At 39.5% G+C, this 16,720-nt stretch overlaps 1 protein-coding gene across 2 annotated transcripts in view; it reads right to left on the bottom strand.

Annotated features, from left to right (window-relative positions):
• Window positions 1-14,234, bottom strand: part of cnih3 (cornichon family AMPA receptor auxiliary protein 3) — a 56,140-nt gene extending 41,906 nt beyond the window's left edge. For both annotated transcript variants that reach the window (XM_044106834.1, XM_044106833.1), the window contains exons 1-2: window positions 13,706-14,234; window positions 387-455 (exon numbers count right to left, since the gene is read on the bottom strand). In XM_044106834.1, coding sequence (XP_043962769.1) covers window positions 387-455; window positions 13,706-13,783 — 147 coding nt within the window. In that variant the 5' untranslated portion in view covers window positions 13,784-14,234. The remainder of the gene's footprint in view (window positions 1-386; window positions 456-13,705) is intronic.
• Window positions 14,235-16,720: the final 2,486 nt, after the last annotated feature.

Below are 16,720 nucleotides of genomic sequence, written 5' to 3'. Positions count from 1 at the left end.
AATTACTGTAACTTGGCTGAAGTTTTACCAATCCTCATAGGCCCCTTCTAATTTAACTTCCCATTTCACAACATCTTGCAGTCCAACCTGCAAGATGAAAGCATGTGTGGTGCTACGTGCTACTATTTGCCCTTCTTTTGTCAAAAATCGTCCTGAGCTGTTCTCTGGGATTTGTTTAGATTTCATGTAAGCTTGAAGGACTAAAGTGGAATTCTTCGTTTTCACAAAAAATTTTCACAAAATCCTCAGGTCAGGATTTTGACCCTAACCCTGCCAACAAGCCAATTGATCAAGCATTCAGAAACTCGTGATGTGATACAGCTCACCTCAGCTCAAATCCGCTGTGATAAAATGTGAATAAAAATGACAAAAGAATGAACACCTACCGCATGGAGTGGATTGCCTTGATCGATCGGCACCTTAAAGTCAGCCTGGAGCTCGTCAAAAGCCGTTATCTGAGGGAGAAGAAAGGAAGACGTGTTGAGTGATCTAATGGGAGATGAAATGAGGCAGAAAAGAACGATTCTCCGAGGGAAAGTACGTCATTATCACCAACGAGCTGCAGAGGATTCAATCACCAAGCTGGACTGCATGTGGTCATATCCTTCATTCTGGACTAACGGCCGGGCTAATGAATGAAACTCCATGCGGCGTGTGCATGAACCTACAGAGACTCTCGGGCCAGCTAAATAAAATTAGCTCGGAACAGTAAATGTCACATGACTATTTGAAAAAAGTCAACTTATAATTTTAGATAAATATCTACTATAGAAAATTTTTCTGTCATAAAGAGAAAAACAAAAATGTCTTTTTTTTCCAATATTTTTAGGACTTAAACATAAAAAAAAATGTATCTTGATTTATCTTTTTTTCTGCAGTACAGGAAATCATGAATGAAAAAAAAAACATATTCCAACCTCATTAACAGATGTAAAAGCATATGACTAGTACTTTTAGTGTCATTCTTAGTGGAAATATTGTAGAAATAAACTGAAAAAACATCATCTGTTATTATGTCTATATTTAAAACTTGACCTGATTCTTTTTCATTTTTATCCAGAGTGTTTAAGAGCCATTGTGGAATTTTAAAATATCATCCTGCTCTTTTACGTAGAGTTTAAAAAAAATATTAAAATAAAAATAATTTCACTGCTGACATTTCCATCAAGTGGCCATGACGATGGCCGCATACTGTAGTTTGAGTCATTCTTTAACGCAGTGTTTCCCAACCCTGGTCCTCAAGGCACACTGTCCTACATGTTTTAGAGGTTTCCCTGCTTTAATGTGCCTGATTCAACTGATTGCAGTTCAACAAACGCCTGTTAATCAGTCATCAATTGAAATCAGCTGCACTGAAGCAAGGAAATACCTAAAACATGCAGGGCAGTGTGCCTTGAGGACCAGGATTGGGAAACACTGCTTTAACGAATACAGCAGTGGATACGTCTGACTGAAGGTAACACCCCAGCCCTCTCCCTCTGCGAGAAACTACGCTTTCTTTATGCAGCTGTGATGTCGGGGCTGAACTCCACAACCTGCTTCATGATGGAACCTTTGGAATAAAAATGCTAATGCTGTTGCTTTAAAATTGCATCTCACTGTCCCGGCTTATTGAACCCAACTTCCTTTTTGTGTAGTGTTCTCAAGTCCGTATATTAAAAATCTACCAAGACTTTAGAGCTCCCACATTTAGTAACTTCACAATCACAAACTTTGGTGAATCTTACTGGGGTTTTATGTGATGAACCAGAATACCTTTCCAGATTTTTGTCTGAAAAAAAATCTGTAAAGTTTTGCATGCAGACAAGCGGGTGCTGTAACCTTTTCGGTTTTATCCACGGATTCCTCTCAGGTTGTTTATGTCATCCTTGGAAATTTGAGTGGTAGAAAATTATCCATTTTTCACATTGCGTGTTCTTTTCGGATAGACTTCAGTTTCCTGACTGATCGGCGATTACCAATCTTTAAAAATCTTTGTTTACTGACTTGCTGATTATGATTTTCGGATGAAAGCAGTTTTATTTTTAATTGAAATGTTGCTAAATATAGCATGATATTGGCTGAGTTGGAAACGGTGGGGAGACTATTGCTAACTGCGACCTGATGGACCGGTCTGTCATTTAAACCTCTCTACAGGCAGAGCAGAAGAGGACAGTGGCAATTTTTAGATCTTTGCCAAGGTAGGGAAGATCAGCTTCACATGCAAGTGTCGGCTGATGACCAATTTCCCAAAATGAAGGAAATCAGGGATGATTGATGGGCTGTCTGACTTAGCGCACCATATTTTCAATTATTTACTGGAAATAAAAATATGCATACAACTTCATTTCCTGTTGCCGGATGGGGTCTTCTTTTTTTTACTAAATACATAACTATTGGTTGGGTTTGCGAGCAAATTATCACAACAACCACATATTAAAGAATGTTAACTTGGATAAAAAAAAATAAAATGTGGGTATTATGGAGGTGCTGTGACATTTCCAGGGGGTGCTATAAAATCCCCTAGCGAAGCACTAATCAAACGAATGCTTAACTTCAGAAGCTGTAGAATTGGGTAAAGTTCAAATTGATTAAAACTTGCATATAGAGAATAAGATCATGTCGGATTGGTATCCACCCACCACCACGCTGAGCTCATGTATCCAGTGACGACAGCTCAACAAACGCATCACATCCGTCTGTGTCACCCTGGCAGCAGCAGATGTGATGGTACTGTAAAAGCAGATGTTGAGGCCAGACGAGCAGAGCCTCAGGAGAGGACTGTTTGTGTGCGTGAGAGCAAGAAAGACACTGATGGGAATGATATGAGTGTGCCACTCGCTGTGTTTCACACGTACTTCGACGCGTGTGTGTGTGTTCAGCAAAAGAAAACTTAAGATGAGCAGGTGTGTGCCACAGAAAGTTCTCCATGCATTTGGAGGTATATGAGCATAGCGGAAGCGGTGGCATGTGTTCAGGGAGATGACAGCTTCACACCAGCATTGGCTTATTTCCCCGGATTCGCCCCCACACTGCAGGATGGCTCTTTACGTGTTATTTCCCAGCGGATCTTAATAGTGATCCTGGCTCATTGCTTGGCTCGATTACAGCGTGTTAGCATCCCCCCCCAGGCTGCTCCTCATGTGCAACCAATACACACACACACACACACACACGCAGACACGCCCACAGCTGTAAAGTGTTCATCAATCCAAACAGAAAGTGTTTGTGAATGCACAGAAACACTCTTCTGCAGAAGCAGATGAAAGCAGAGCAGAAACATGCGTTTGCCTAGCCTACACATTCTGCTGCACATAAAGGAAATACACAACATACACTGAATGTTCTGCGTCAAAGCTTCAGTCAGTGTGGCATCTTTCAGTCCTTTCTGTCAATCAGTATGTGACTTTTACAGACAATAACCAAGCTAAGTTTCTAGAAAGTTCCTGGAAAGTACGTTTGATCTGGATGTATTCGGTTCGCTACGGCATCATGATGAGTATGGAAAGGTTTTAAAGGGGCTGGAGCCACAGGATGTAAATAATTGGATTTCCATTAGAAATGTGCACAAATATTTGTTATTCTGTGGTGGGTTTCTTCTGACATTAGCTATTCTGCTAATGTTGGAAAAAATCAATCCAATCATTGTGCTAGCACTCATCATCTATCAGCCATCAGAGGAGAGGTCGACGGCTTATACAGGCGATGGAGCAACAAACCCCGCCTACTTGGGAGAAGCTACGTATGCAGCATTTTGGGGAAATTATAGCTGGCCATTTTATAGTAGAGTTGTGGATTCAACACTTTAGAATGACACAACTTTTTATAATCTATGTGATGCTGTGAGAGCTCTGGTAGAGCCAGTTACATATTGTCGAAAAAAAAAAAAAAAATCAACCATCTTTTTACTACTTCCTGACATCTTCTTTGTGGTTTTCGCCAGTAGTAATTGATCATGTGACCCGTGTGATACAAAAAAAGTCTTTCCATTGTGAAATACATCTGCTTCCATATGGCTGAAAAACTCCCCATGTTAGCAAATATCTTTTTATTGAAAAACATGAGCTTTTTTTTCTAAATTGGCGCATTTCAATTAAACAAATGTATTATTGGAATTTCATTGCACAATTCTACGGTTAATGGAAAGCAGATAGCATCATGCTAAGGCAGCAGCGTAACAAGCACTAGCCCACAAGATACAGATGACCATGTTTCTCAACTAGATAAAATCACTTTAAGGACTACTGCTGCTATTAAATGTAGTTACTTATTATTATTATTATTATTATTATTATTATTATTATTATTATTATTATGAAAAGCAACACCTGGAATCAGTTTCTTAAACCTCCAAACAAACTCAACAGATGTGACTCCATGCAGTCATCGGGATTTTTGTGAGATGTAAACCATTTTACCATTTGTCGTAATGTATAAGTTAGTAGGGCCATATTAAAAAATAAAAATTAAAATGAAGTAACAAGATTAAAGTCTTAATAGGAGATCTTTGGTCTTGCTGTGAAAAGCCTGCAAATTAAAGGTTTGTTTGTGAGGAGCAGTTAAAAAAAAAAACATGCTTTGTAGATTTTAATAACCTACTGAATAACTGTGATTAAAGTGCATAATTATGTTGAACTTTGAATTTAATCTAAATATTTTCATTTAAACAAATGTGAGATTGATGAGAAACAATTGCTTGATTCATCTACAAATTTACATCACTGCAGTGGTAAATAATTTAAGCTTCTGGATTCCAGTATTTGTCCCTGGCTACACTTTTTTTTTTAAAAACAGACATAAAACACACACACACACACACACACACCCATGCACACCCCTACACAATGTGAAAGTGACAGCCTGCTAGCAGCCACAGTCTGCACTGAAACGAACTGCTTCTGCAGAATTGGCCATGCCAAGAGGAGCCGTGTGCCAGTTTGTTAGCTATTTCTGCAAGCCACTCGCTCCTTCAAAGCAGCCTGTTAGAATCAACGTTCCCAGAAAAACAAGACTGGATGGGCAAAAATAAAACATAAAAAAAAAATAAAACTGCTGCCATTGCCCGTGGATGTCCTGCACTTTACAGATTTGAGTTTGTTTATCAAATAAATGCTGCTCATGATTCTGTCTCGGTTGTATAATAAGGGGGTAAATTATGTTCACATCCAATTTTCAATTAGAAAAAGTGTTATTGTTCGGGGGTTTTTTTGTTGTTGTTTTTTTTTTTCAACAAAGTTGAAATATCAATGAACAGGACAAATGAAATTAACACATTTTATTTATATACATTTTTGTGAGGTCAGAGAAAGACATTTATTAGAAAATGTTTCTCAGTTACAGCCAGATGGTGAATACTCATATTCATGGCATATTATGGAAAATATGCCATGAATATTTGTTTTCTTTTTGCACATGAAAAAAAACAACACTTTGCTTGTGTGAGATAATGTATGGAGAGGCTAAGATTTTTCTTCTAAATCATCCGTCGGACCCGTTTCTATACGTTTTCCGGACATATTCCTAAACATTTTAAATATTAGGTTATCAGGAACATTAAAGCTGTTGGTCAAAAACAGGCAAACATTTGACCTTGTCATAATCTTTCTTCTTTTTTTGCTCTCTTTCTTTCCAAGCCACGCCAAATTGTAGTGACTCTGTAAGTCTTTTCCCAATGCTTAAAACATTGAAATGTGGTTAGATAAAAAAGTGCTATTTGTAACATTGAAACAAAATAAAGGGAAAATGTAACAGAGGGAAAAAGTAGACCTGAGCTGATTTGGCAGAACCAAAAATCCTTTTCAGACCATTAAATATAACAATTAAAGCAACACACCAACAGTGAACAAACTCAACTATGAATGTTAATCAAGAAAGAAGAAAGTCCGCCGTTACCGTCCTGTGTCAGATTTGCATCCAGGTAGCACACAGAGCCGCCATGACACATTACCAAAACTTTCTTCTTGTTCATTTAAACACATTTTTTAATCAAATAAAATAATAAGTGCTACTGGAGTGCGTAAACAATCAAAGTTGTAAAAAAAAAAAAGAAAGAACAACTTACTGAGTCCTGTCAGAGAAAAGGGCCGTTCAAAAGAACTGGATGGTGCGTCAGCGTCACTTTGGCAGTGTGATCACATCCAGATAAACAATCGAGATAAAGGAGTAAATCTTTTTAAACTGCTCATTTCTCCAGCTGGATGTTAATCCTAATTTAATATTTAAATCTACGGAGCTGCAGAAGCGGCAGGTGAAATAGGAGCGAAGAGAGAAAAATGGCAGTGGAGGAAAAGGAGGGAGGACACAATCCTCAGGTGACTGCACTGCGCCGGGAAACAATGGAAACAATGGAAGGCCAGAGCCAGTGATGGATGAGGAGCTGGCAGAGGTTAATTAACATCTGGATCAATGGTTTGCCAAACCAGCCACACTAACAGTAGCCACTGTTATTGCTGCCAGGAAGTCATTTTCACAACCACATTAGTGATGCGTTACAAAATCAGAGGGTTTTTTGATTTGTTTATTAAACTAGTCTTTATCTGCAGGATATAGATCATCGATGACGTCAAACATAGTGATGGTCGTCATCTGATTTACTTCAAAAGAAGAAACATTTAACAAAATTAACTTTAAGATACACAGAAGAAACTTAAAAGCCTGAATAGCTTCGGGTCAAATCAGGCGTTGTCCAGTTCTTGTTGCCATTCTGTTTGATTTTATTTTTGTAAACTATAAGTTTTTTCTTGGCCATAGATACAGGATGAATTTGTTCTCAATTTTTGGTTTTTTTTCCCCCCTCTTAAAACTAAGTGCATTAAAAACTAGGGTTCAATCCATAAAACGTACATCACAGGTGAAAAAAGGTACATCCATCTTTCAAAAAAAAAAAATTTCTAAAAAAATTAAATTTTTTTATTTTTTGTGGCACTAGATAAATTTCATTTTGTATGATTGGGAGTCAGAAAAAGACTATTCAGACAGTGACATTTTGATATGGACTGATCTGAAACACTTACAATGTGATGCCTTTTTCAGTCATATTGCTAAATGTAGCCTAGGTATACAGGCTAGGATTTCTTACTAGTTACTTATTGACATATATTAGAGATAACCAGTCATAAAAAAGCTCAAATACAAAATAAAACACTTTCCTTAAAATCTTGTATCTTTCAATAAACAATAACATGCAATATGCTACGTTTTACTACAGATTCTCTGCAATTCTTCTGGTTAACGTTGAGCGTTTAACTGATTTCAGTCAGAGCCAAAGACAGTGGCACCAAGAACACTGAATGGAAGGTTGATGGATTGAGCTGCCACTAAAACACAAGTAATTCACCAGAGGACCGCGCAAACACTGACTTTCTACCTCAAAACTAAACATTATTTTCCTCATTTGTCATCCAGTGCTGTCAGAGCCTTCCAACAGAACAGACTGATCGATCTACGGACTTTTTTACCTTAAGCTGTCAGAAAACATTGATCCTTCTAACACCGGAGTGTCATTTCAGAACCCCACAAAGGCATACGCCTTCATACGTCTTTTAATTTCTGTCTTTGGAACCATGGTGACATCGAAAACACAATAGATGGATTGAGGTGCTTCAGATCAAATGAAGGAACCAGATTCGACCACTAAAGCCTATCTTCAAATGTTACTCCCATTGGGGGAACATAATCCAAATTTCTCCGGTCAGAATGCTCTTTTCTGTCCCTGTAGTCAGTCTCTCCTTTTGTGTCCAGACCAAAACAACCCGTTTCCCTCCATCTTGTGAACACCACAATGAGTAACAGATCACCACATGCTGTGGCTGTGACAGGTTTACCGATTATTCATACCACACCTCTGTTGGATCCGGGACTGCCCTGTACTTGTCAAAATCTCACCGTGATGCAAAACCAGACTAATTTCTGAGGAAAAAAAAAAAACACAAGCACCAAAGAAATTTATATGGTTCCCTTCATATCCATGGTGACACAAGCACCAAATCACCCTGTGTGGCACTATGGTCATGCCAATCTGCTAATAAATTCAGAAAATACTTGAGTTGTGTTCGGCAATTATAGTTATTTAAAGCGAGTTTTGGTGAGGTGAAATATATTCTGAAAACAAGACAAAAACAACTTGAATGAAATGATAAAAGAAAAGAAAGCCTAAATGGCAATGGCAAATGTTTTAAGGGCAAACGTCTCAAACTGAACATTTCATGATGTCCTAGTCAGTTGTCTTAGAAGGAATAATTTCAAACTTGATCTTAGTGAAGGGAAGTTTTTCTTTTGCAATATTGTATTGTGTTGAATCTCACCATTCTATGAAGGCTCTGTCATCATTACCAAATAACTACAACAACATAAATAAAACACTCGGTCCATCATTTCTGTTGTTTTATGTTATGGTTGCTGGCAGTATTAAGGGAGCACATAAATAAAATAAGGCATAAGCAACTGGTAAACCTCTCAGCCAACTAGTCACATTATCATAGAACCCAACAGCAGAGTGGATGATGCCCGTCTGTCTGAGATTCATTGGGGATTGTCTGCTGTGCTTCTAGGGTTTAATGACACTGAAGAGCTGCTTTTTTTCACAAGGGAAGAAAATCGCTGGAGCCGAGCGAGATTGTCGAAGCTCTCGGCTGTGGCGCTCAGCAGAGGTCGCAGTTCACCTCGCATGTAAATTAAAATGCCTCCATAATCTCTAACGTCTGCGCTCTCGTTGGGAGTTGTAGTGTTTCATTTTCCTAGAAGGAACAGATTGATTCCCTGCTGGTTCGAAGTGTAACATTCAAAGTGTCACTACATCCCGAGGCGTGCTTTTTATTGATACGACAGTCACTATTCCTAATGGACCAATGCGTCCAGCTGAGATGCCAAATGAGCTTGTAATAGCTGGGAGATTTAGCTGTCCTCCTTCCTCAACCAGGACAAACATGTAACGGGATTTCAGAGGAGAAAAGAGTTCAGCTTATTTAATTAAATAGTATGTCTCCCAGTTGATTTGGATCTTCCATGCATGGTCCAAGGAGGCGTGTACAGACCAACCATGCTGGGAATTTGGTCTGAATTTGCACAACTGATTAGAATACTTTTTTTGTAAACATATTGCTAGTTAGAGAGTCATAAGCAGCCACACCAACTCTGAGATCAGTGTGCAGTCGTGTACTGTGTGTGCCTGTCATGTATGAGCGCTGTCTGGCTGGGGGCTTGCAACTCAACTTCAGTGGTCAGTCATGAATAATGCTCAGCACCATCACAGAACCAGCTAAACTTAAATTTAATGAGGTAGAGGGGAAAAGAACCATTACTAGATAGAGGTAGAAGTAGTGACTGAGCACCGCAGAAATGTCCACCTTTACATTTCAGTTCAATTCGGTGCTGGCTACATGTCACAGGAAGGGTTTTCACTGGAATATAGCAGGTTTGTGTCTGTGTTGCTGATTTTAACTCCTGTTTTAGATGCGGGAATTTATTGTATTGTTAACCGTTTACTGTGATACATTTCTTACTATGGCAAGAATTTGATTCACCGTTTTCACGATAAATTCTCATTTTTGATCTTTAAAAACCGCCTAATACCATCCGTATTGTCAGGATTGTTAGTTTTACTATTTGCCCCACTGATTGTCCAGTGAGTGTACCAAAAGATTTTAAAATATGATTACATGCAGTTACTGTGTGTGGTTTAGTTATGCAAATCACACTTCTTATGTGACTGAATGCTACTCAAAACTGACACAACTCTGGGTGTCTTTCTAATCCAAAATATACTAAAAATAAATAAATAAATAAAATTCTAAAAGAAATAAAACACAGATCAAATTTTTATCCATAATTTGATTATATGTTTTGTTGTTTTTTGTTTTTTTTGACAGAGACATATAAAAAAAAAAAAAAAAAAAGTATGCATAGGCCATACTTGTGCTACTAAGTAGGTCGCCATAAAATATTAAGAACTGGTTGTGACTTGTGGGAACAAAGTAGCAAAGGAGTGGAATAAACAACAGCACTGAAGTGTTGACTGGAAAAGTTACAAAATCCCAAAACGTAATTAAAACCTTGTTACAAAATACATGAACACAAACCCAAGAAAAAGAATCGAGATAACAATTTGGAAACTTAAAAATAAAAAAAATCTCTTACTGACATAAAAAAAAGACACACGTAAAACAACCGAAGTCCTGAAATGACAACAAAGACATAAAAGTTATAACTTGATCACTTCACAGCACTTGGACTTAAAACAATCACAGAAAGACATAAATAATGACAACAATAAGCACAAAATTACCACAGATACAATTTAGCACGTCATCAAGTCAGATTTAATTTCTAAAATAAATAATCAATGAAATGACATAACATGTATTCCTTAGTTTCGGCAACTTTTATGAGTGGTGAACAATAATTAGTGTGAAAAATATTTGAGTAAAGTGAAAGTGCTGTTTTATTATTTCAAATCACTGTATTATATGCCATTTATTTGGTTATGATGTTAGCTAAAACACATCAGTTTCATAGATCTCACTACAGAAGTTTAACTGTCAGAGCAGGAAATAAATTAAGGAGCCGTTACTCATTATGATGAGATACAAAACGAGAAGCTTTCTAGTTTTATATCACTATAATGAGAAAGCCTGTCATTTTAACAATATATTAAAATGTGTCCAACAGACAGAGAGGACGTCTGGCAACAACTGGGAGGTGTTGCCGTTAACTCTTACGACCTTTTTCATTTAAATGAGAGCAAATTTAGGTTTTAGTGACGTATTAATCTAGTTTTATGTCTCGTTAAAACAAGAATGTTTCTCATTTTAAAGAGAAACTGCTCATGTATTTATTCCCTAGTTTTGGCATTTAAACACTTCCGTATGTTAGGGAATGGAAACACAAAAACCTTTCATTCATTGCAAGGTTTTCCTGTGGCAGCAAACATTGTCAGAGATCTCTGGCCAAGTATTACAGCGAAGCTCACAAATCACAACGATCCATGCAGTTAATTACAGCTGGCCTGTAGAGCTTGATTTATGGGATCCGTCTGATAGATGCCCATCTCTGTGAAGCCATTTGTCTTCCTCTTCCTCTTCAGAGACGTTCCTCCCATATTAGCCGCTGAAAGAACTTCTAATGGGCTTCAGTCAGGACTGTTCATTACTTGTTCCCATTAACTTTTCTTTTCATGTTCTCCTCCATCTTCTGGTTCTTCTAGAACCACTGAAACATGTAGTTTCTTCCAGAACCGAGACGATAGAAGGAGTTAATTTACACTCCCTCGTTATATTTATAGCTTCATTGCGCCTTGGGCACTTTGACTCAGCATATTTGCTCTTTTTAGCAAAGCATTGCTGCCCTAACCTCTCATCCAGGGGGCCAAACGGGAGCAGGAGTCGGTTTGGGTTTTTTCCTTTTCCGTTCCCCTCAGCTCAGGTCTTTGAAACCAGATGAGATCTTGAGGGTTTCCTGCCAAAAGTGACTGACAGGAGTGAAACAATGGGAATATTTTGGCAGGTGGGTGGTGTTAACGTGCTCACTTGGCTTTGCACAACCTCGTCCTAACTATGTTTCCCACAGTATGGAGCCCCAGCTTATGATGCGCTGCCTCTGTAAGATCTATCTGTTCTCGCCGGCGTCTCCAGCAGAAAGCTAAATAAATGTGCAACGTGAATAATGCTGGAAGTTTTGATCTGGTTCAGCTAGAAGTATGTGATACTGCATATTCTGGTATCGATCAGATACCAAGGGTCTGTATCACCGATACTGATACTTTTGATTTAAGTGCAGTATATCAAACTTTGTAATTTTTTTGCGGTTTTGTAGTAAGACAGAAAGTGGACAAAGTTTATAGGCGTCTATAAAATACTTCAGTAACATATTAACATGACTTGTACTAATTCTACCTAAATAAAAGTGCAAAAAATCATCATTTGAGAGCAAATAGAAACAACAAATTTTTTTAAAAAAACTGCAATGTAAAAATAAAACTAAATTTTAATAAGGAATCTGAGATTGAAGTATCTAAAACAGAGTTAAAATTCAAAACACTGACAATTATTTCAATTGAGATTTCTGTGACAGAAATGTTTTTCAGGTGACATATTTTGATGCTCAGTGTTCCATCCATCCATTTTCTTACACCCTTGTCGGAGGGAGGGTTGCTGGCGTCCATCTCCAGCTACGTTCCGGGCGAGAGGCGGGGCTCACCCTGGACAGGTCGCCAGTCTGTCGCAGGACAACACAGAGACAACCATTCACACACACACACACACACTCACACCTAGGGAGAATTTAGAGAGCCCAATTAACCTGACAGTCATGTTTTTGGACTGTGGGAGGAAGCCGGAGAACCCAGAGAGAACCCACCATGCACAGGGAGAACATGCAAACTCCACGCAGAAAGACCCCGGGCCTCTACCAACTGCCCCACTGTGCAGCCCATGTTGAAAAGGAAGTTTTCCATCTATATTAACATAAGATTCATAATCTTATGAATAATGTTTGAGTTCTTAAAGAAACTTGAAGGGGAAATCTTGTGAAAGTAATGTTCTGTCGAACCCCAACAGTCAGTTGCATTTGTGTATTTAAGTATTTTTATTTGCATTTGTAGCTGATTTCAGATGTGTTTTTTTTTTGTTGGCCCAATTTAGTAAACATTTATATTAATTTATTTGTTTTCTTTGACACACCAAACGTGTTGTCTGATTCTGTACACATTCATATGTGAATATATATTTTATTCTGATGACTATATATAAAAGAACCTAAGAAAATCCTTTGAAGTTATACCTTTGTTTGAATAAGTCCAATATAAAATGCTGAAAATCATCTGTGACATCATTATTGATATATTAAAACGATATATTAAACGATGTATTGCGATATTTTTTGGCAGTATTGCCCACCTGCACACAGTAGTATCGATCCAATCCTGATCCGAATTTGGCATCGATATTACGGATATTTTGGATCGATCCGCCCAGCTCTAGCTTCAGCCCTTTTTTTTAGACATTTGTCAGCAATCTAAAAGGTGTTGTAGACTCTGTCTGGTCTGTTCTGCAGTTTTCTGCATAATCACCTCCAACTGTGCAGTCACAGTCGTCTCCTCCACGTACTAAATGTTAATTCAGCTCTGTGAGCAGACACATGGAGCCCCGTCTGAACACGCACACACACACACAGACACGCCTACACACACACCAACTATTAGCTGGGACTGCTGGGGGATCGGTCATCCCAAGTGCATCGGGCCTGGTATTGCTTCCACACAAAAGGCCGACTCTGACCCAAATCTGTCTTTACATAAGTCTCTGCATGATGGAGATATTGCTGAAAGAGTCCCCCCCTCTCCAAAAATAATAAATAAATAAATAAGAGATTATTCAAATATCACAATACCAGTGAGTGATGCTGGAGCTCGGGCATGATTAAAGGCAGAAGGGGCAGAGCAGGAGCACCGGGAGATAAAGCTCTACAAGATTTCCTAATTGATCTCAGAGGAAGGCTGTGTAATTGATCTGGCAGACATGGCACAAACCCCGGAGGAACCTCAAACTGGGTCAGAGTACCGTGGCCATATGTGGGGACTACTGTGATGTAATGCTGAATACATATAGAAGGTGAAACAGGTGCGCTGGATCAGAGACAGTAAACATCTGCCTTTGAAGTGACTAAATGACAACCTGCACTTCTCATAACAACAAAGAAAGACAAAACAAATTACAAATAAAAAGATACTTACGTGCCATATTGCGAAGAATATAAGGGAAACACAGAGGACCAGAGACAGCATGTAGCAGAAAGCAGCAAAAGTGAACATAATTAACGGGGGAGAAATTTCCGAGGAAGCTCGAGCCCGCTAATGAACATCTAACGCCGAGGAAAAACAGGGGGGGGGAGAGCGAAGCGACGGGAGGGAAAGTTCTCACGGCGCCGTGGACACCATGACTTCGCGGAGAGCTCTCCAGACGGCCAGCCGCGCGTCCACTCAGTCTTCAGCCGCTCTCAGACCAGCGCCCCCCGCCGCATGGTAGTGTCCGCAAGTCCTGGCGAGGCGACCGTGGAATCGCAGCGACGGCCGGCTGACGAGGGGGAACAATCATCAGTGACGTGAAGCGAATGTGCGGGTAATCCATTCGTTGAGCGGCGGCTGAAGGCGGCCAGCCGGAGCCTGCTCTGAGCCGAGCTGCGGCAGTGTCATGTGAGGCTGCTCCGCTCGGGCGCTCCGTGCGTAAAAGCTAACTCTCTCTCTCTCTCTTTTTCGCGGCGCGCGGGCAGTTGAACAGCAACATCAAAGAGCGGAAAGCGCGCGCGGAACTGCGAACAGGTGGGGGAAAAAAGAGCAGCACCTGCTCCGCGTGCGCGTGCTGCAGAGCCTTTCTTTAAATCTGCAATTAAGCGGCTGATTTTGTGTGTTTGTGTGAATGCTTATTTCTCCCGTGCGTAAAGACGTGCGGTCGCGTGCCTGAGTATCTTTTGATCCCTGGGATTAAAAACAACTGAGTTAATTGATTTTTTTGAAGGAGACCTGACAGATTGCTCCTAAACATCTACGTCAAGGTGTTGGCTTTTCAAAAAACTCCATGTTACCGGATAGTCAAAGACTCACCCAAATAAAACTTAATGTTATGTGAAAGAAATGATCAACAGCAGCAAAAAAATTGTAATATGGACTGAAACCAACCTTGTGAATTAATTTAACTAATATTTTTAAGGACGTCTGAACCGCAAAGGGCTTTAAAGAAACGTGATACTATTGCCACCATCTGGCTGTTCTGTAAACTGCAACTCCCTTAAGGATTTTTTTTTAACCCAAAAAGTATTATCAGAACACTGAGTGGGCATAACATTATGGCCACAATGACCACCCTTACTGCTCTGACTCTGTTTAACCTCATACTCAGAAATCTTTTGTGCACTTTAAATTCTGCCACCTTTTTATCAGAGCCTGAATTCAAGGGCTATCTCTATGTAAAATTGACTTGATATAAAGGGCATTTTTATAATAACTGAAGGTAAGTTAACTTGATTGTGCTATAAAACTGCAGTATGTGTCTGTAAAATACACAACACTGCCCTTTATCTTCTTGTCATTTATTCCCTGCTCCTCCCTTGTTTCATGTTGCACCTGCTCAAAATTCCTCTCACTTCTACTGGCTACTTATTTCTTCCACCTGTGCTCCTCCCTATATATATTCTTGATCTGTGGTCACTCAGTGTGAGATTGTCCTCATCCTTGTCTGAGCCTTCGACTGTTTCATGTAGTTGTTCGCAGGAGCCACTTTGTACTTTCTGAGGGGTCCCACTTGCAAAAATGAGCCTTGGCCCTTTGGTTTCTTCTTTGAGGTTCAGTTTAGGAAAGTCACTGACCTCATCATCTACCCATTAAATCTGACCCTTTTCAAACTCCTCCAAATCTATCCGGTTGTCCATTTTTTCCCCCTAGTTCTAACACAAAAAGATTGAAAATAAAATGATTGCTGCCTATCAGCAATCATTTTATTTTCCCTACCCATCAACATGTTGATTAATGAGGTAATCACTGCAACAACTTGCAGTCCTGGTTACTGAAATTGTTGCAAACCATCCTGCCTTCAAAATATGAAAATATGAATAGCTTCACCCATTAAACAATCGCTTTGATTTATATAAAGACAAAAAGTGTTTGTATGGCTGCTTTTGGCTGGTAAAACTAAAGCATTCCAACCGTCTTTAAAAAACATAATAGATTGTTAAAACCAGAGTTTTCTATTCTCAGGAAGCTTCAACTCTTCTTAACCTCATGACAAACACACACATAGCCTCCGTGACTGTTAACCACTCCGCTGTCATATTGTTGTTCCTGATGCATGAGGTGATCTGACAGCTCCAACAGCCACTTTGTGAGGCGTCAAGAAGTCATCGTGTCAGTGTTTGGCAGTCAGTCAGTTGGCCTTTTGGGAGAAGAGGCAGACAGAGAAAGGTGAAGACAAGACTTAAGATGAATGTGGTGGATGTCTGCGTCATTGCTCAGCATTTTCTGAAAAAAAAAAAGAACCTAGTTTGCCTTCCTGTCAGGTTTGGTTTATCGGAGCCAAAACGTAGTCAGACACTTGCAAGGTGGATTTTAGAGAATGTTTAAAAAAATAAAAACGTAAAAAGAAATTCAGAATGAAGTAGAATTTAATTATCCACAATAATTAGTAATGAGTAATTAGAAACAACTCATTTCAACCAGGAAAGACTCACACGGAGAATATAGCGATCAAAAAGTTTTATTGACATAAATGAATTTAAGTTCTTTGGCGCTCGGACCCCGGCAGAGAATATTGCGCTGTGAATTGCAGTGAGGTTGGATGAGCATTTTCAAAGCTGATTTGAGACGTCTTCTTCCCGGGGCCCATACACTGGTGGTGGAGGTCGGAAAAAGGATGGAAACCTGAAGGAGCCAGGCTGAAGAAGCCTTCCGCCCCTTGTGACCCTTTCAGTCAGAAGGGGTGGAGATGGATTGAGCATGGCTGTAAACTGGATGCTGCCATGGATGAAGTAGATGGAGATGCAGAAATGGAAGCTTTATTGGTGATTGGCTATGACAGTGGATGGTCCAACGCTGATAGGATGGCGGCAGATGAACTTGACACGGCGATTAGATGATCCAGGTGAGGCTGAAGAGCCTAGGCGTCATTTTAATCTGGAGAGACGAGGTTTTCAGTTTCTTCTCCAGAAGATGACAAAAGACCCTGAATCTGGAGACGCTGGCATATTCTGCGCACTTCTG

The sequence above is a fragment of the Gambusia affinis genome, linkage group LG22 (assembly GCF_019740435.1).
Source record: "Gambusia affinis linkage group LG22, SWU_Gaff_1.0, whole genome shotgun sequence".
In the NCBI taxonomy this organism is placed as follows: Eukaryota; Metazoa; Chordata; class Actinopteri; order Cyprinodontiformes; family Poeciliidae; genus Gambusia; species Gambusia affinis.
The sequence above is the reverse complement of the archived record's forward strand: the minus strand, read 5'-3'. Positions and strand labels throughout refer to the sequence as shown.